At 38.1% G+C, this 22,052-nt stretch overlaps 1 protein-coding gene across 1 annotated transcript in view; it reads left to right on the top strand.

The window, feature by feature from the left end:
- KCNT2 (potassium sodium-activated channel subfamily T member 2) overlaps positions 1-22,052 on the top strand; it is a 480,656-nt gene that overhangs the window by 147,831 nt on the left and 310,773 nt on the right. Inside the window, exons 4-5 of the mRNA XM_004700062.2 lie at positions 7,116-7,164; positions 18,406-18,465. Of these exons, the coding sequence (XP_004700119.1) occupies positions 7,116-7,164; positions 18,406-18,465 (109 nt within the window). The remainder of the gene's footprint in view (positions 1-7,115; positions 7,165-18,405; positions 18,466-22,052) is intronic.

Raw genomic sequence — 22,052 nt, 5'->3', positions numbered from 1 at the left:
AAATGTTCTCCCAGTATGGAGAATTGTCCCTTCACTTCATTGACAGTCTATTGTACCAGCATTGTTCACTTTGATAAAGTCTTACTTAATTGTTTTATCTTTTGTTGTTTGTATTTTCTATGTTATATCTGAAAGCTGTTGTTGAAGTCCAAGGCTTCTGTTCATTTTAGACAGTGTTTCTTTATGATGTGGGGCATGGGTCTAACATTTTCAGGGGAGTATCCAATTGTCTATGCACCATTTATTAAAGACATCATTGCTCTTTTGGGAGAGTTAGAATTCTAATCGAATTGATCATGGATGTGTATATTATACACGGACATCTATTCCATTTGTTCTCATGTCTGTCATTATATCCATACCAGACTCTGGATTATTTTACTTTCAATACGATTTAAATCAAGAAATCCTATGGAAAGTCTTCCCACACTTTTCTTCTTCCAGATTTCTTTGGCTATTTAGGATTCTTTATAATTCCGTACAAATTTGAGGATTGGTTTTCCAATTCTGTAAAAGAGGTTATTGGAATTTTGATGTGGATTTCATTGAATTTATAGGTTTCTTTAGATAGTGTTGACATCTAGATAGAATTATATCTTCCAAACCATGAGCATAGGATATCTTTTCACTTATTTATGTCTCATTTTATTTCTTTCAGTAATGTTACTGTTTTCTGTGTACAGGTGTTTCATTTCTCTTGTTAAATTAATTCCAAGATATTTTTCCTTTTGCATGCAATTGTAAATAGATTTAAAAATGTTTGATTTTCCTTTGAGATTGCTCATTGCTGATGTGTAAGACTTACACCGAATTTTTTCATGCATTGACCTGTATTCTGCTACTTTGCTAAATAGTTCGGACAACTTTCTTGGGGTTTGTAGCAGCTGTTTTTTATAATGTAACATACAGTTAGATTTGAAATATATTCATGGCTTTTACAAGGGCCTTCTCTAATACTAGTGCCCTTACAGTAGCTTACAAGAGGTTCTCTCACCTCTTTAAGTTGACCCCTATTACTCATCTCCTGTTCATTCTGCTGAAGTCACCCTGGCCAGCTCTCTGTTTCTGGATCATGCCAAATATGTTGCCACTGTGGGGACTGTACTCATATTTCCTTCCAGCAGGTAGCAAAAGGCACATTCTGTCAGATTTTTATTCAAAATTGTAATTTAGGTAATGCTTTTATGTGAACATCACATTTAAAATTGCAATCTTTTCCCGACTCTCTTTTCTTCTTCATCTTGTTATTTTCTCCACTGTGTTTGTCACTCATACATAGTATAGTGCACATGTTACTTCAGTCCTTTGTCCCCGTGTATTCCCTCGGTGTCAGACATGTCTTCTTTGAGGTATGAGTTGTCAGAAACCCAGGACTGCCACAAAGTAGGCACTCAAAAAGCATTTTTTTTAGGTGAATGGATAAAATGAGTAAATGAAGGTCTTTTAAAATGGAACGTTTGTTTTACTCACTTTTCCAGCCTGCTACCACCACAGATTTACTTGAAGAAACTTAAACATACCCCGCTCTCTCCTGTCCTTTAGTTTTGCAACATTCTGCTTCTTTTTGCAAGTTTGTCATCTAGACTTCTCCTCATTGCTCTTTTATTTTTGGTTGGGGGAGGGGGAGGGAGGAGGTTTCTCGCTACAGTACTCCAAGTCTTCATGATAGGGCTTTCTTGACTAGCATTTTCTCTGAAACTGTTACTCGATATCACTCCCTGTAGTTCACTTTTACTCTGGGTTAGGAATGCTTTCTGCAAAGCACTGTGACTACTTCTGTCACAACACCTAGGGCAATGTTCCTGGTCACATTCTGTCTTCTCTCTAAAGCGAGGACAGCAAGGGCCTTGGGGCTCTCAAATTTAGGATAGTATCTGGTGGTTCAGTGTATGCTGTTGGATGGACGGAATTATGCTGGGCGGTTTTATTGATTGTATTGCGCACTTTGGAATGATGGAAGACCACTGCCTAGGGATGTCAGTGGATATGACATTTATTTCATTTTTCTATGTGTTCACAAAATTGGTTCACTTACAAATCCTTCTTAAAGCCAACCACGATTGCTTTTAAAGTTTGCTGACTTATGAATTATGTGTACATTGTAAAGTTCTGAAAACCATAAAGAGTAGCATGAGAGCATCCTGTTAAAGGTAAGAGGGCACTACAGGGTGAGAGTGGAATAAAATTATATTATTGGGAATCATTAGGAGAACAAAGTTTCCTACAATTAACTTCTATACAATATTACTAAGAATATTCAGCCATAATTATAGAGGATATACATTTGAAAAATCAGATTACTGCAATTAAAAGCATAATAAAATAACTTATGGCTCCATTTGAATGCAATGTTCTGCTCAGTGCCCATTGTTGGTGCAAGATTGGTTAATTAAAAACAGAAGTGGCCTTTATGGGCACAGGCTTTATTTTAAAATAATGGGTTTAATTCAGCAGAGGGATTTATTTTACCCTGGCCTCTGACATGACAAAACTGCAGATACTTCATGCTGCTTTGCCTTATTTTAAAATCCCTTCCTATAGTTATGGCCAATAAGAAAAGTGGGCAACTATGGAAATGAACATAATCTTATTTTTTAAGGTGCAAAATTGCATATGTGACAGGCTTGGGTGTACACAGTCTGTGGGACGTGATTTAAGCATGTTAACTGAAGATGTGTACCACTAGCATGTAGTCTGTAAATGATATTGAGAGATCCGGCCACAGTGTTGTCAGTGCTGTTCATTCCTTACTCTGCACAGCATGCTCGTCTCCTGCCCCACCTTTAACAGTGACAAAATGATGATTATTTCTAACCTCAAGTGGCAGACACAAAGATGAGAAAACTATGAATGTGCTTACGTTTTATGGTATTTGGATTAAAATCAGCACCTAATGTATTCAGGTGATGTTAGAATTTTAACAATCTTCTTCTTTAGTAGGGGTAACAATTATTTAAAGAAGACATTCGATTCCTGAAATTTCTTGGCAACTAAAAGTAACGACTGTCATAAGGTTGACTTTGAGATACAATTATCTTCCCCTACGTACATTGTTTACTTTTTATATAATCAGTGCTGATCCAGAGGTTGGCAATTCTGTCCACTCAGGGGTGCCTTGAAAGAAAGACTTGGTGATCTACTGCCCACAAATCAGTCATTGAAGACCTTAGGGAATAAAGTTGTACTTGTCATTCATCATGTCTCCATGAGACAGATGTAACTCAAGAGCAAAGATTTTTTTTCAGAGTTTAAATAAAGTAGCCAACAAGTGATCCAAAAAGCAAATTTAAAAATATATATTTAAAAGAAAAGTCTAATACTGTTCAATAGGCCGAGCTGAGACACACACACACACACACACACACACACACACACACACACACACACACACACGGTAAGGGGAGTATTATTTGCAAGCTACTTTTATTTTGTCGTTGTGTGAAGTCCTTTATATCAAACATCCAGAAAGAGGAGAGCATGTAGAAGGTACATGCACTCCTTAAAGATTTAGGCTCACCAGTGACACGATTTTTAACCACATTTCATATTCTGATCTCATGTAGAAATAGTCACACCATCATCCCTACACAGAAAGGCTAAGGAAGGAAGTAACTGGCTGGATAGGGTCGTTTTAGACTTAACCTTGTATTCCACAGAAAGGGAAGCTTTGGTGTTGATAGAACCACCACTATCACAGCCAGTGTTTGCTTGATAGGAAGACCTCTAGTATTAGTTCTCTCAAAGCGTCAGCACTAAGTCCCTTTCCACCAATACCTGATAGCTGGCTTTAAAATATCATCACTGTTTTAAACAGATTAAGTAATTTTAAAATATTATGAACATGTTATCAAAGTTCTAATTATTATATATAATGTATAAAGGTTCCAATCTCTATGCACCTTTGAACCTTACCTGTAATAAGGCGATATCTTTGTTTTGATTTACTAGTGATGGCTGGTTATCACCAACATCTCTTCTTACGTTGTTTGAACATCTTTGGTGAACTGTCTATTCATGTCCTTTGCCAACATTTTAGTCAGATGATTCATCTTTTCCTTGTTGAAATGCTATAGTTTTTCTATAGATTTTTGAGATTAGTTCTCTGTCTGTTTTGTTGCTGCTAAAACTTTTTGCCCCCATTCTTTAAGCTCTCATTTTACTTTTTTTGAGGGCTTTTTGTGTGTGTGATGGACATAAGTGCCTTATTTTGTGAGTATGTTTCGCTCACCTATTTTGCCTTCTATGGTGAGTGTTTGTTCCCTTGCTGTGTTTAATAGTAGGTCCATGCCCAGCATTAGGGCCCTTAAGTTTATCCCTATCTTCACATTAGCGATCTTTATAGCTCCGGGGTGTACATTTAGGTGTTAGATGCATGTTGAGTTCATTTTTATATATGGAGGTGAGGTATGGGTTCTGATTCATTCTTCTGAGGAAAGATCCACTTCTTCCAGAACCATTTGTTGAAGAGACATCTCTTCCCCACGTAATGTTCTTTGACTCTGCTGAAGATCAGTAGGTGGATGGATTTATTTATGGGTCCTCTGTTCTTTTACATTGGTCTATAGATCTATCATTGTACCAGCACCAGGCTGTGTTAACTACGGGGACTGGGTAATGAATTTTTGAGCCACAAACTTCTTTTTGGAAATAGGATTGCTATCTATTTTCTTATGCAATACCTTTCTTATAAGTAGATTAATTTTTAATCTTGAAAATCTATGCATATACCCATCTTTACTGTGATATACGTTCTTTAGTCTGATTTCTCAAGTATTACTGATCCCTGGTGGCACTGTGGTTGCACGTTGGGCTGAAAACTTCAAGATAAGTAGTTCAAACCACTACCTGCTCTGTGCAAGAAACCCTTGGCTTCCTACTCCGAAACCCACATGGTCATTCTACCCTGTGCTAAAGGGTCTTGATGAGTCGGCATTGACTCAATGGCAGGGAGGCTGGGTTGGGGTGAAAACAGCGTATGCCGAACTCATTAGCCATGTTTCTTTTATTTTCATCGCTTACTCATGTATTTTGAGTGTCCTTATTCAGCATGTACATTTACCCATGTGCTCAGATCCTGAGTGCATGTACTCCGTAAAAGGTTGACATTACAATAGGATGGAAAATAGACACAAGATTTAATCTTAGGAAACTTGCAGTTAGGTGAGGAGGCACTCAAGATTTATTTTATAAAAAACAAAGTTACAACCATGGTGAGTGGTGGTTAGTGTGTGGTGTGTGAAAATTTTTCTTGTGGAACAGAGGGTTTTGTTGAGATCTCTACAAAGAGGAAAGATTATGCAAAAAGGATTGTGGTAGGAAGGAGCATGTTTCGCACAGTTGAATAAGTCTGAAGAACCTCTGTTAAAATAATTTTGTTCGCTATTCTAATAAAAGTATGAAGGCAGTTAGTAGTGGGAGAATGTGCTCTAGAATGCATTTTGAAAGGATCATTGAGGTTGAAGTGTGGAGAAATATTTGGAAGAATATTGAGGGAGGCTAAAACAGCTGGAGGGTCCCCATCAGTAAGATTTGTTAAGACTTCAATTTTGAAAAACAGGAGAGGAAAATATCTAAGATGAAATTGAAGTTGTGATGTAACCTAATATAATGGGTTTTGGTGCCATTTACTGAAATATGAAAGTCTGAAGTGGGATTTGTTTGGTATAGAGAAGCACACTTGGATTGGGACAGCTGACGATGTTAGCCCAGGAGATGGGCTATTCTGGAACTCTAGTGCAATTTAGTCTAAAGTACCAGCCAGTGTCTCTGAATGATTCCAAAGACTTTAAAATGCAAACTTTAAAGAGATTTCAGTGTTCTTTGCTATTGTTTCACGTATTGCCGAAAAACAATATCCAACGGTTTGAAATACAGTGAATGCATTGTGTGATTCCTTTAATCATATTGAATTGCTCTAAAGCGTAATCTGGGGAGCGCTGGTGGCCTGGTAATCACTAACAGCCCTGAGGTCTGCGAGGCCCCCAGCTGGAACCCCCAGCCACCAGGCGGGAGAAAAATGCCGCTTTCCACTCCCATAAAAATCACAGCCTGGGACTTTCACAGGGACACTTTCGCCCTGTGCTGTGGGACTCCTATGATTTGGCATCAACTCGAGGGGAGACTTTTTGGTTTTTGGTTTAATGAATAAGTGGGCTTATTTTTTATCAAATTTCCCCCATATTTTAATCTACATTTTAGGGTTTGGTCACACAATGTACCTATTTCTATGTTTTTCCAAGTAGAGTATATTACTCAGATGGGCGCCATTTGAATGACCTCTACAATAAATGATGCACATAAGTGTATGACTAGTTGAAAATGATAACTGGGGGAAATTAAAACAATCGTGGTGTTTTTGCAGTGTGTAATCAGTTTTTAACCTCAGAAATGATATAATTTTATGGAGTATTAAAGGGCACTCACTCTTTTCATTATGCTCTATGCAAACCGTATCAGAGGTGGTTGTTGGCATGTTAGCGACTTTATAAAAATCTAAATAAAATTTTTATTTTGATCTATAGTCTGAGTTACTGACTTGATTCTGCTTATTTATAATTCTGAATTTGTATTACTAAAATATTTTCAGGTTAAAAAAATAAATTCTTACATTTCATCAATTGAAACCAACTGCCATCCAATTGATTCTGATTCATGGTGAGCCCTTAAACAATTTTCAAATAACAAGCAAACTAGTAGAGAGTTTGAGATTTAGCTTACCTGCTATATTTCTTTAAGTGATGACCTATTATAAAAATTTATATGCTAAAGGTTGGCGATTCAAACCTACCCAGAAGACCCTCAACTTACTTCAGGAAGGCCACCACCCCAAACCCCTATGGAAAGGTTCTGTGTCCACATGGTGTTCTCAGGAGTTGCAGCCAGCATTATGGCAGTGTGTTATGTTTTATACGTTATGAACAGGGGCCTAAAGATGAAGTTAAGTACTGCTGGATAGAACTCAATATCAGCTAAAAGGAAACTGAAGCCTTATTAGGATTTCTAATTTTAAGCTTGATTTTTAAAATTTCAGCATCATATAAAATTTTGAAAATTTATTTTTTAAATGAGTGTGTTTTTCATATTTTTATACTAAAATGTTATATTTCTTTTCACAGGTCTCATATTTTTTGGGTGAACAGAAGTCTACCTTTATGGGGCTTACAGGTTATGTAAAATTTTGTTTCGTACTATACTTTTTTGTTTATTGATACTTCACAAGTAAATATTGTTAAAGTGAAATCTATTGATATTTAAGATAATTTCATCTTACTGTTGAATTTATCTTGAGCATATTTTGACAAAAATTTAATGTTTTTCTATTTTTGACTCAGCTCTCCACTCTATTGATATTTTCCTAATGCTGTTATTGATGATTTAGAGAGTGTGGATAAAACCAAGTAAGCCATTACCTCCAGGCTCAATAAACTCCCCAAATGCCTTTTGCTATTTCACACTCACCACACACACACACACACACACACACACACACACACACACAAAGAACAACAACAAAACACAAACTTCAAAACCAAAATAACCCAGTGCCAGTGAGTCTACTTCAACTCATGTTCTTGTTGTCGTTGTTAGGTGCCACCCTGTCAGTTTTGACATAGAGCAACCAACCCTTCGTCCAACAGAACAAAAAACCACCTGTCCTGTGCCATGATCACAGCTGTTGTTTTGTTGGATCCCATTGTTGGAGCCACTGTGTCAATCCATCTTGTCCAGGATCTTCCTTTGTCTCACTGCCCCAGTCATTTACCAAGCATGCTGCTCAGGGACTGGTCTCTCCTGATAGCATGTTCAAAGTATGTGAGACAAAGTGTCATCATCCTTGATTCTAAGGAGCATTCTAGCTGTCTTTCAAGACCCAAAACTTTCTTTCTTTGACAGTCCATGGTACTTTCAACATTCTTCACAAGTATTGTAATTTAAACGCATCACTTATTTTCTATTCTTCTTTATTCAATGTCCAATTTTCACATGTGTATGCAGCCAGTCAAACTTCCATGGCTTGGGTCAGATGCATCTTAATCTGAAAAGTAACATCCTTGCTCTTCTCACTTGAAAGGTGTTTTGTGCTGCAGACTCACTCAATGCACTGCATTGTTTGATCTCTGGACTGCTGCTTTAATGAGCATTGATTGTGGATCCATGCAAGACAAATCCTTGACAACTTCAAACTTTTCTGTTTATCATGATGTGACCTATTGGTCCAGCGTGGTAATTATGGTCTTCTTTACATTGAGTTACAATTAATACTAAAGACTAAAATCCTTTTGTCTTCATCAGCAAGTGATTCAAGTCATCCTCACTTTGAAATAGCAAAGTTGTGTCATCTGCATCTCGCAGTGTGTTAATAATAATAAGTCTTCCTCCAAACCTGATGGCACATTTTTCTTCATATAACTCAGCTTCTCTGAGGATTTGCTTAGTGTACAGATTGAATAAACATGGTGATGGGATATATCCCTGTTGGACACCTTCCTTAATTTTAAACTGTGAAGCATTCATCCCCGTGTTATGTTCTCACAACTTCCTCTTGAACAATGTACAGCTTTCCTCAAAGATTTCCACTCGTAGCTCTGTATGGGTTTTCTGATACTATTAATCTTTTCCATCTTAGGATATCTAACCAGTTCACATCATTTCAAGTGGTTTTCCATGAACACTGGTGCAGATGGGTCCCGAGAGCCTGTGCTCTCGCGTGTATATGGTCAGGTTCTTCAGCTAGTCGATAATCAAATTCCTCAACCAGCACAGGCTGAAAGCCTTTGTTAGTTTCATAGTAAGCCTTGACTTTGAGGGCTGTCACAGTTCCCTGGATTCTCTGACCCTCCCATTCTCCAAAATCCATTGTTAGCACTAACCATAATTATTAATTTGGAATTAGCAAAACTAAATCCTGAAATTGCCTTGACTATACCAGGTTCACGTGTAAAATGAAATAAAGTATAGAAATAATTCTCTGCCTGTACCAATTGCTAAGGCCCTACCATTAAGACAACCAAACCAAGTACCATACTTGCTATTGAAAAAAAAGTAGGTGGTTAAGGGGTTCTGAAAATCCCTGGTAAACATATCCCCAAAGGTGATGAATACAGGTATTTAGGGAGAGTAAGGTAAAATCCACCTTGCACAATAGGCTAGGATTTCTCCCCAGAATGAGATAGTTCTGTCAATTAAAGGACAAATTATAACATGGGTGGAGCGTCTTGCTCTGAACCCTGTCTAGTCTATGTAAAATGGTAAAATGGGCTAAGTAGAGAGATGGTGGCAAGTAAAATACCAATGAAATAGACACGTGGTCAATCCCAGTGCCCAGGGCCCGGCAGCCGGCTCCTTTCATGCAGGCAGATGGTCCTTCTGAAATCCAGAGCTTCCCGGCACACTATATGAGCCCCCTGTAGACTTCCTCACCCAGCCCTTTCTTGAGAGTTTGGATTTGGGTTTTCAAAATATCCAGAGGCACCACTGCAATAGCAGCTTCAGAAACTGCGACACGGTCTGACACAAAGAAATGGCAAAGGAAGCTTTCCCAGAAAGCTCCTGAACCCAAGGCTGTGAAAGCTGGCAAAGAGCGGGAAGTAGATGAGGAAGGGAATCTCTCCGAGGAGAGTGGCGCCAGCCCCTTGTAGAGGCCATCCAGCCCTGAGTGCAAAGCTGCTTCCAGGCAATAAGGGTGATGATGTGCACCTGTGATGTAGGGTCCGGAGGAGGAAGACGCTGAGGCTGGACCCTGATGGTGGCCTGCAGCTGAATCTGGAACATTTCCTGGAATGTGTCTCTACCAACTGGCACATCCCAGCTAGTCTCTCCATCTTATGGTTCTGCTGTCCCCATCCTCCATGAGCAAATGCCAGAAGAAGGTTTTGACGGCCAGCTTGTAGGCTTTCTTCAGGGTGACCAAAGTTACCTTCACTGCAGCCCCTTATGAGTACATGGCCAGGTGTCATTTCCATGCTACTTTTTGCAGTCCAGCCTTGGTCAAGTCGATGGGGAACACGCAGGTCACCCCCACGAGTCCTGCTACACTGCCGTTGAGGAGCTTGGCTAGGATATTGAGATCCTGGTCGAACACTCTGGAGGGACCAATAAAGGGCTAGGGTCCAGGCTGTTGGCAGCTCGCAGGCTGTGGCTGCCCCTGTTGTTCAACTGCTTACAGTAAGAACCTTCTGCCTTTTCCTGTCTCTAGGGTATGGGTCAGATACTTTGCACCTCAGGGAGGGACCTGGTGGCAATCCCTGGCAGCCTGTGTTGTCCCTTCTTGAGACTATATATCTTCATAGAAGCAAACAACCGCAGTCATCTTGTTTTTGAAGAGTGTCTGGTGGGTTCGAATCACTGACCTTGCAATGAGGGACCCAATGTTTATCCCACTGTGCACATTGTTGTTGTTGTTAGATGCCATAGAGTTGGGTCCAACACATAGTGACCCTATGTAGAACCGAAGAAAACCCTCATTTTAGCTGATTCTCTATTTTAGTGCCACAAATATTACCCCTGAAAATGTAATCATAAGTCATTATTGGTACCAGAGGAGCGCACTCCCCAGCCCCCAAACTCTCTTGGTGACCTCCAGCACCAGGCAAGCCAAACCCCACCATATTGATCAACCAGGACCTTAGTAGGAGCCTTTCCCCTCCCCTATTTACCCCTTCGTAGCCTGAAATGTGCTTCCACCCACCTTCCACTCTGCCACCTTACCCACCTTGTCATTTTCAGCGCACATTGTATCCCACGTGACCAATGACGACACCATTCCTTCCATCCATGTCATAATCCTCACCTCACCTCACCACTCCCTCACTGATCGACACTGCATGTTCCTGGTGGTAGCCCATGCCCATCCCATCCTGCCAGCCTCCTATGCCCTGACTAGTGTACTCATTCATCCAGAGAAAGCACAGACTCCTGAACTACCAGATAGACTGCCACAGTATTGCCAACCTTTCCTGCCCACTACCCTTCCCTGCTTCTTCCCTTTCTGCTACCGATATCTTGTTTACCCAAGGATAAATGGTGTTTCTTAGTCATCTAGTGCTGCTCCAACAGTTATTCTCTGACAGTTAGCAGACAAGAAGTCTGATTTCAGGGTGCTGGCTCTCAGAGCAGGATTTCAGTTTTGGCTCTGTAGAATTTCCTTTTCATCACCCTTCTTATGAGTCTGGGGATTTCTCCGTTCAGGACCAAAGGTCACGCTCCACTCTCAGATCTTCTTTCTGGACAGTAATAAATCTCTCTCCCTCTGCTGGCTTCTCTCTCCTTCTAAGGAGCTGAGAAATGTAAGATAAAAAAATTATGCAGGGTCTATCCCAGGAAAACTTCCCTTATATTGTATCAAGGTACCCCAATCCCCCTACCTAAGATCACATCAGATCTGATCACATCATGATAGATGATTAAGTCATTATATACATGTCTTATTATATTATTATATAACTGCAAGACCATTGATAATTATGGCCCAGTCATGCTGCCACATATTTTGAGGGACAAACTCAATTCACAGGGATTGACAGTGAGTACTCTCATCTCACTAGAATGATGTCAGTAAACCATGCTCTGCCCACCCACTGTAAGATATCAGAACAAAACAAATAACAGGACAAAGTGAGTGGATATCGGATTAACATATAAATATGGGGGCGTGAGAAGGTTTATGGAAAGTAGAATTGAAAGATAATGAATAGTATTTCAAATATAATTTATTTGAATAGTATGAATAGTATTTGAATACTATAATAGAGTTCCTTGACATCCCTTAGTATAGAAATAAAATAATGCTTCAATTCCTTGAGAACAGCAACAATAACAAATCTTATGAACAGGATGTGTTTGTTCAAATAGGCAGGGGTAGGGGGGTTGGGGGGGGGGAGACAATGCTAATAGAAATACCTGAGAAGGAATTTGGAAGTTTTATATAAAAGCTCTTCAAAAAAATCAAGGAAAACACATATAAAACCCTCAAATAACTCAGGAAAACAATAAAAGAACAAAATCACTAATTCAGTAGGTAAATAGAAACTATACAATAGCAACTAGAAATGAAGATTTCAATAAAACATCAGAAACAGATGATCCAATGAAAGGATGCAGAAGCAGATAGAATGAGTGTAAGAAACGTGTCTTGGTAATGCTGTGGCTTAAGCTCTGGGCTGTTAACAGAAAGGCTGATACTTGAACCCACTAGTTTAACTTTGGGAGAAAGCTGAGGAAATCTACTTCTGTCAAAGCGTACTGCGTTGGAAGCGTTATAGATCAGCTGTCCAGTCGGGTCACTGAGGTGGCATAGATGCAATGACAGTGCGTCCTTGGTTTAAGAAAGAATGAGAGAGGAAAAATCTCTTGATACCAATTTGTCTGATGACCAATTAGACACAATAATGAATAAAATTTTAAAACACTTAAGCATCATTTGAGATACTATCAAGAGGAATACTTTATTTGTATTAGAAGCTCTAGAATAAGAGGCATATGTAAAAAAATACAGAAGGAATTTTCAGAAGTGTATTGGCAAAAATCTTCTTGAATATCATAAACTATGAGAAGTTCACTGTTTATGAAGTCCAATACTATTTATGAAGTCCTACATAGAATAGATGCTAAAATGTTTACCAAAACATGTCATAATCAAATGATTCAAGATCAAGAGATAAGTGATTATTTGGGAAATGGGCAAAATATCACATCACCAATAAGACTAGGTACTGATTTCTCTTCAGAAACCAAGCAGGCAAGAAGGGAAGTGGTTAGGACCTGTCAACCCCTGAAAGGAAAGAATTCACAGTGAAGAAACATATACTACTCTGAAAAGTTGGCCTATAAAAATTATGGTGAATTGAAAAGGTGCCCCTATACACAGAAATGAAGGATATTGGTAAAAACCAGGCCAGTCTTACAATATGAAAGAGAGTTCCTTGGAGAGTGACATCATCACCTACATGAAGATCACACAAAGTAAAATAAGCAGAGCTATTAAGCTGTAAATGACAAACAATCGAACTTCAGACAAAATATGAGGATAAATGATGGTGTTACAGAACTACATGTAGCTAAGTTAAGACAAATTCAAGATAATAGACTCTTAAAATTAAGTGGGTATATGTAAACATCAGAATATTTATGAAGAAAATTAACAAATCTATTCAACATAGTAAGGATTCAAGTAACATGAAAACAACAGCTGATATACAAATAAAATCCATGTCCAATAAGAACAGAACACAGATATGCAGGGAAATAGTTAATATGACAACACAAAGTATAAGAATATGTCTACAGATAATTTATATCTATTTCTAATCACAATGAATTTAAATAGATTACATATGCCAATAAAGAGACAAAGAGGGGCAGAATTTATTAAAAAACATGATCCATCAATATGTGACCTAAAAGAGACTCACCTTAAACATAAATATATAAAAAGTTAAACCGTAAACTAAACAACTAAGAGTAACAATAATAATTTTGGATAAAACCGACTTTAGATCGAACTCCATTTTCAAAGGAAAGTGCACAGGGTCAATTCACTAAGAAGACACAACTATAATCAATATCTATGTGCCAGTGACAGAACTCCAAAATTGTAAATTTTGCAAAGAAAAAGAATTCTAGTTTTTATTGTTCATTACCAACAATGTGGGCATGATTCGTAGTGACCCCGTGTACAACAGAAACAAAGCAAACGTTCCCAGCCTGTGCCACTCGCACGACTGGTATCCGCCAGCCAATTGCAGCAGCCACTGCCTTAATCTGCCTTGGTGAGCTCTTTCTCCTTCTTGATTGCTCGTGTGGTCCAGAACCAAACTGCGTAGTGTCAGTACTGACTCATAGCGATGCTATATATTGGAGTAGAACTGCCCCTTTGGGTTTCCAAAGCTAGCTTTAAGGGAGTAGAAAGCCTTGTGGTTTCTAATTATTGACCTTGACTTAGCAGTCCAATATGGAACCACTATTCCCCCAGAGCTGTTTTAATGGTAGTAGATTTCAAAACGCTGCTTTTGATGATAAACAGGTAAATCAGAAGAAACTCAACAAAGATACAAAGGACATAATAATTATTGAAGCCACTGGCAGAGGTCACCTTTCAGTCCAATAATAGATAGGCCTATAGAATAAGCAATAGCACCCAGAGAACTGTGGTAATTTAAACAGTCAACTCCAAGGTCACACATTCAACATTTGCCCAAAAGGAAAGATGAGAATGCACGAAGGGTCACTGGATGGATGATAGTGAGGAAGATGGGGTGAAAATAGAGAGAATGGTGGCACCTTTGGGGATTGTAACCAATGTCTCAGAACATTTTGGATGTGAACTATTGGATGGCAATCAAATTTGCTGTGTAAATTGTCACTAGACTCACAATAAAATACATGCTTTGAAAAGCCCCTTACACATTTGCATTTTCACCTTAATATCCCCAGACAGATCATATTAAAATCTTAGTAAACTGTTACTAAATACAAAACAAAACAAACATTTTTAAATGGAGTGAGCGGCTCATGCCACTGCTAGATTGGGGCTGAAGGAAATTGTTTTTGTCTGTAGAAACAAAAGTGTGTCCTAGCATAAAACGGAGCTCAAGAAACAGTAAAGCAATTATAAGATAGAATTCAACATAAAAAGCCAGTTTCTGCCCTTCAGTCCATTCCGACTCATAACGACCCTATAGGATAGAGTTGAAATGCCCCTGTGGGTTTCTGAGGCTGTAAATCCTCATGAGAGGAGACAGCTCACCTTTCTGGAGTAGAGCTGTTTGTGGTTTCAAACTACTGATCTTGTGATTAGTATTTCAACTAGTGGCCGAGCAGGGCTCCTTTGTGAGAGAACAGTGTCTGAATTATGCTGTTATAATTACCCCAGAGTCTCCCGTACCTCTCCTTTGTTCCCTTTCCGATGGGATTCCATACTCAATAAAGTCTCTACACGTTCCTCTCTCCTCCACACCTGTCTCTGCTACAGACACTTTTTCATATTTTGCTATTTTACAAGAAGATCGGTAATTGGAAAAATAAAGTCACTACTTCCCTCCACCACAGGCAAATGGAGGTCAGACTACACTTAGGTTTTGAGGAACTGGAAAGGTTCTAAAACAAACCTGCTCATAGAACACCTTTTAAATTAAACCTGTTCTCTGTGCAATTTCTTTTTTTAAAGTTATGATAATATCAAAGTTTGTGCATTCCATATGCATTTTTCAACTGTATGTGCACTACGACCATAACTGTGTGATCAACTTTTAATTTTTTCTAAGTATTTCATACTTTTTGGAAATAAGTTGTTATTTATTTTGAGTCACAATGCCACATTAAAATGTCATATTGATTTACTAATGTAAAAGGGTTTCAAGTGACTGTTCATTAAGAAAAACACTTTATTGTGAATTCGGTCGGGGGTTGCATATCAGATCATCATGTTTACATTCAACAACTTAACTTATCAAACCTCCAAGTGGTTCACTCTGCTTTTACCCTACTGTTTTTCTCATCTCCCTCTTAAATTACCCCTTTCAAATATTTAAGTCTTTATATAAAAACATAGTTGCTGAACTATATTCTGATCCTTTTGTGAAGTACAAATTCAGAGTAAGTCAATATATTTAAGAATAATGATCTATGGACTGGAATGTATTCTGATTTATTAGAGTTACTTTTATTCAATAATCATTTTTGAAAATAGTAACATTCTTTCGAGATAAACTCATCAGTAATTCCTGCAAAAATATTTACTGAAATGAACAAAACATTGACTAATACAGGGTTCTAGGAGCAATCTAGTACTGTGAGCTTTTAGGAAAGAACATGACCAATTATGATTTATAGAACACGAGGGACAAAATCCAGCATTGCGTGCTTTTGATTATTTCTGTCCATCTCCCTTTCTGTACCTCTGAATATATTTTACTTGAATTTCCATATTTTTATTTGCTTGTTATCGTTCTCATGTTTTAGTATTCATTCAAGTTCATGATTTAGTTTCTGGAAGAAGACAGAATTTAAAACTCCAGTGTTAATTGCCCGTCTCAACAAGATTTGTCTTAAGCATCAAAAATCTGTAAACAAATACAGTTGTCTCAGTTATTTTCTGCTTTTGTTTATTTATCTTGATTTTATTCATCTATTCTAAGAGGCCAAGAGCCCTTACAGAGAATGTTTTGGATATCTTTCCACTTATTTTTCCCATTGCAACAATAAAGGTTAGACAATTAATCTGGGGAAATTGTGCTTACATTAGAAATATAAAAATGAAAACAATAATAATTTATCAGGAATTCATGAGGATGGGAGGGTGAGGAAGATTGGGGAAACAAACGGAGTTGATACCAAGGGCTCAAGTAGAAAGAAAATGTTTTGAAAAGGATGAGGGCAACATAGGTACAAATGTGCTTGATACAATGGAGGTATGGATTGTTGTAAGAGCTGGAAGAACCCTCAATAAAATAATTTATTAAAATAAAAGAATGTGTATAAATGGATATTTGTTCAGAATGATATAGCAACTGCCCCTATAAAATAAACATTAAGAGCATAATGCAGACACACTGTTTTCTCTCAAAGGCAGCCTGAAGGCCTAGTGGATTAGGTGTTGAAATGCTAACCACAGGTTCTGACCTATATTTCCATTGCTAAAGGGTCATGGGGAAGGTTAGTTAGCAAGATCACCTAATAAAATTGGAAAGTATGTTGAATTGCTCAGATGGATTATTTTCTTTAGTGTCAAAGGTGTTGCTGCTACCTATTGTTTGAGGATTGAACATACTATGGGAGGCGCTTTTTAAAAATTTATTTTCTACACATTCTTCTGGAAGCTATTGTTTTGGGTCAGACATCGAAAGCGGTGATACTATTCAAGGCAGCGATTTGTGGTGGGGTTTCGTTGCTAGGTCCCATCAAGTCGGTTTTGATTCACAGCAACTCTGTAGACATTAAAATGAAATGCTGCCTGGCCCTGGTCTCGGGCCATCCTCACCATCATTGGTATGCTGGAGCCCATTTTGCCACTGTGCCATCTTGTCGAGGGCCTTCCTCTTTATCCCTGCCCCTGCACTTTTCCAAGCGTGATGTCATTCTCCAGGGTCTGATCTCTCCTGATGACAGGTCTAAAGCACGTGAGATGAAGTCTTGCCATCCTTTCCTCTAATGAGCATTCTTACCTTATTTTCTCTGAGACATATACTTTTATCCTTTTAGCAGTCCATAGTCCTGTCACCAGTCTCCTCCAGCACCACATTTCAGATGCATAAATTCTTCTTCAGTCTTCCTCATTCAATGTCCAACTGTCACAGGCATACAAGGTGCCTTCAAATACCATGGCTTGGCTTAGGTGTACCTTAGTCCTTACAGAAATACCATTGCTTTTCAATACTCTACAGACATCTTGTGCACTAGATTTACCTAATGCAGTAAGTACGCCTTTTGATTTCATGACTGCTGCTTCCATTAGTATTGACGTGGATCTACACAAGGCACAATCCTTGACAATGTCAATCATTTCTTCATTTATCATGATGTTACCTTTGGGTCTGGTTGTGAGGATATTCTTCACCTTTACATTGAGTTGTGTTGCATTCGGAGAGGTGCAGTCCTTGATCTTCTTCAGCAAGTGGTTCAAATCCTCACTTTGAGCAGATAGTGTTGTGTCATGTGCAGCTTGTAAGTTGGTTAATAAGCCTTCTTCCATTCCTGGTGCTACATTTTTCTTCATATAATGCAGCTTCTCTGATGATTGCTCACCATACAGATTGAATGAGTATGGTGATACATTGCAAACCTGATGCCCACCTTTCCTGATTTTAAGTCATGAAGCATTCCCTTATTCTGTTCGTCTTCTGGCTCTTGATCCATGTACAAGTTCCACGTAAGCACAATGAAGTTTTCTGGATGTCCCCCTTTTCTATAGTTATCCACAGTTTTATGATCCACACAATTGAATGCTTTTGCATATTCAATAAAACTCAAATAATCATCTTTTTGGTATTTTCTGCTTTGAACCAAAATTCACCTGACATCAGCAATGAAGTTCTTTGTTCCACATCCTCTTCTGAATCCAGCCAGAACCTCTCGTAGTTCTCTGTCGATGTACTGCTGCAATCTTTGTTGACTGATCTTCAACAAACTCTTGCTTGGATAGGATGTCAATGTAGTGGGAGAGCTCCATGTATTTGTCTGTATTAGGAACACAACAACATCTTCACACATCATTGCAAATCTGATTCTACCTTTATATTTAAGACCATTGATGAAAAGATATAGTGCAGGAGTTGGAAAACTTCTTGTGTATGGAAGTTAATATGCCTTTTTCTAGTTAATAAAATGCACACAGACAAACTTGCATTGTAATTATGATTATATTTTCTAAGTTTATTGAATATTCTCATTAATTTGCAATTTATATTTTAGGTTTCAGTGGCATTGATAAGTCTATTTGAAACCATACTACTTGGTTACCTCAGTTATAAGGTAAGTTATTTCACTTGGCAGTTATTTTGCTGATAGAAAATATTCTAATATTCTTCTATTTTTGCATTTATAGTGTGTGAATAAGGCCAGATCTTCCTAAATGATTCTAATTATTTTGGGTTTCTCTGATACAGAATAAGAAACTATAGTAATACAGATATTTTCATTGGTGGGTTAAACATGCTTCACCGTTTTGTGTGGGTAAATGTACACATTATGTGAATATCTACTGTGAGAGAATCAAAAGGAATGGCCTGGAGTTTTATTGTCCATAACCTTTGTTCCTGACCTAGAGAAAAACATTGAGGAAGCAAAAATATGTGTATTAAAAATTTTGTTAATGAAATATTGCATTTTATTTCTTATTGAGCCCAGATTTGGGGAAAAGCTTTACACTGTGCACTATATAACTTACTTTATTGGAGCTGGTAATCTAGAAAGAGGAGACCAGGAGAAAATTGTACATACATTAATAGGACCAGGGCGAACTTCGTAGGCGTTTTCACTAAGGTGAAAATAAAGTACTAAGGGGCTTATAAAGCAGGGCATTGTTCTTTGTTAGTTACCTGTCATGGAAGAGGAAGGGGAGAAGTGGAAGTTGTAGATTCAAGAGTAGACAGGTGTACATTGGGTGAATGGGAAGACATTAGTCTAAAAGAGGGAGATGGGAAGGAAAGGGGGAAGGTGCGAATAGGGCAAGCCATGCAGAGAATTGAGAGACTGCCCCAAAAAATGATCTAGTGTGTACTCCTCCAATTCACAGGAAAACCATTTATTCTTATGAAAAAAAGATCATATTATGGGATGGAAGGAAATAACGACTAACTTAAGCTGAGGACTTGATTAATAATAGGAGGCTTCAATCAGGGAGGATCAATGCGTGGGAAAATAAGGATCGATAGAATTAGCTAAATCTGAAAAGAAGTGACATATAAGGGCCTTCAAAATGTTTTTGGGAAAAAATGAAGTTAAAAGTAAAGGAAATTATTCCAAAAACTTTTAGAGATCCTCACACCTATAAAATTAATAGAATCGTAATTATTGGATATTTGGGATACTATTATACATGGATGGTGCAAAGAAGTAACCTGTGCAGTTTGAATCAATTCAGAGGTTCCTTTCCTAAAAATTCCGGTGATCTTCTGAAGAAAAATTAGCCATTAAAAACGCTACAGAATGTAGTTCCTCTCTGATAAATAAGGGTCGCCATGATTCAGAATGTGCTCAAGGGCAGCTGCTCCCCACCCCACCCCTTTTATTGTGTGGAGGATACTATATTTAAAAACTTGGGACAATTTCTGTGGGCTATGCTTAAATACATGTGATGAGAAGTTGATGACCATGCGGAGCATGATTGTAATTAATATGTGAGTGTATTCGTTCAAGCCCTCTGTCTGGCACAGGCAAAGTTCACCCCCCAGTGTGGTCGAGACTTGAAAGGAGAATCTGGAGTGTGATGCTGCCTGAAAGAAAGGCATTGACAGAGTTGATTCAGGTTGAACTATGAAACTAGAGGCGAAAGAAAGCATCAACTAATTTGGTGAAACATTTGAGGAGCAGAAAAGCCAAATGTTCTTTAAACTGTTGCTGATGCAGAATGGCTGGGAATGCAGCAGCACTCTTAGAAATAATGTTAAGCAGATGAATTAGGTTGGAATTAAATATGCTGAATTTGAAGTGCTGATGGGCAATCACATAGACTTGGCACTCAATCTGTAAAACATCTACGAAAAGGAATAGTCTGAAATAGACATTTCATGCCCAATAATTAGTTTTGGAGGCTCTCTTTTAGTGTGGAAGATAGTACTTGAAGGGATCTTTAGAAGCAAGAGCAAGCTAGCACATGTTGTTGGGTGCTATCCAGTCAGCTGCACCTCCTAGCTGACCTTTGTATAGTACCATGAAACACTGCCTTGCCTTGCTACCGCCCCACAATGGTTTTGAGCTCATTGTTGCAGTCATTTGTCAATCCATCTCTTTTGTGTCCATGACTCTGTACCAAATATTACATCTATTTTCAGGGACTGGGTCATCTGATAATATGTCTACAGTATGTTAGATGAAGTCTTGTCATTGTCCTTTTTGAAGGATCATTGTGGCTGTACATTGTCTGAGACAAATTTGTTAGTTCCACTGAAAGTCCATGGTAATTTCAATATTTTTCACCATTACTATAATTCAGATATATACATTCTTCCATATTCATTGTCCAACTTTCAAAGGCTGAAATTGGAAAGACCATGGCTGGATCAGACACATATTAGTCCTCAAAGTAACATTTTTGCTCTTTAACCATTTAAAGAAGTCATGTGTAGATGATTTTCCCGATGCGATATGGTATTTTTTTTAAATTTACTGTTACTTCATGAACTTTGATTGCGGACTCAAGAAAAATTAAATCATTGACAATTCCAGTCTTTTCTCCATTTACCACGTTATCATCGATTAGTTCAGATGTGAGATTCTGGTTCTTTGGAAGCTATCGTGTTTTTTTTGATGATCATCAATAAATGTTTTAAGTCCTTGCCATTTCTAGCATGCAAGGATGTGTCCTTTGTGTACCACATGTGGTAGTAAGCGTTACTCCAATCCTGATGCGGCATTCTTTACATAGTCTAGCTGCTTGCATTGTTTTCTCAGCAGACACATTGATTTCCTGTGGTGAAAGGGGACAACTCTGAGACACACCTTTCTTGATTTTAAACCCCCCAGTATTCCCTTGGTTCATTCACGCTATTGCCTCTCAGTCTATGTAGAGGTTCTGCATGCTCAGAATGAAAAGTTCTGGAAATCCAATTCTTCTGAATATTAATCATATTTTGTTTTGCTCTACACAGTCAAATAGTTATGAATAGTTAATAAAACAAAAAGAATATTTTTTTCTGGCATTATTTTTTCAGCCAAGTTTCATCTGACGTGGATTTTAAAAGAAATCCTGTGTACCTTCTTTTGAATACAGTTTGAATTTCTGGCAGCTCCCTGGTGATGTACTGCCACATCATTTTTGAATTATCTTCAACTGAATTTTACTTTCATGCTATATTAATGATATTGTTTTGTCATTGCCGCAGTCTCTTGGGTCACCTTTCTTTGGATTGAGCACAAATACAGATCTCTTCAGTCATTTTAACAGGTAGCTGTCTTCCGTATTTCTTAGGTAGACTAGTGAGTCATTCTATTGCTTCATTGGTTTGTTGAAACCTTTTAATTGATATCTCATCAAATCCTGGGGTCTTGACTTTGCTACTTCCATTAGTACAGGTTGAATTTCTTCCTTTAGTAACATTGGTCTTTTTATATGCTATATCTTTAAATATTTGAAAGCTGGCCAATTCCTTTTGTGTACTGATTCTATATATTTCTTCCTCTTCCTTCTGTTGCTTCTGATGTGGTTCAATAGTCATAGACGTGTGTTGCACATTAGACCTCAAGCCTTGCCTTGATTGCTTGAGCTCCATCAGCTTGAGACATGCGAGCCTGTTCTCCTGGTTTTCTAACCTCAGGCATATGCACAGTTCATGAGAATGCTTTACTTGGTCTTCTAATCTACCCTTTAACCGTTTTTTAGCTTTTTTTCTTCATAATTT

Source organism: Echinops telfairi, unplaced genomic scaffold (genome assembly GCF_000313985.2).
Source record: "Echinops telfairi isolate 266 unplaced genomic scaffold, ASM31398v2 ScPeMD7_7424;HRSCAF=8462, whole genome shotgun sequence".
In the NCBI taxonomy this organism is placed as follows: Eukaryota; Metazoa; Chordata; class Mammalia; order Afrosoricida; family Tenrecidae; genus Echinops; species Echinops telfairi.
Note: the sequence above shows the minus strand (reverse complement) of the source record. Positions and strands in the feature narration are given on the sequence as shown.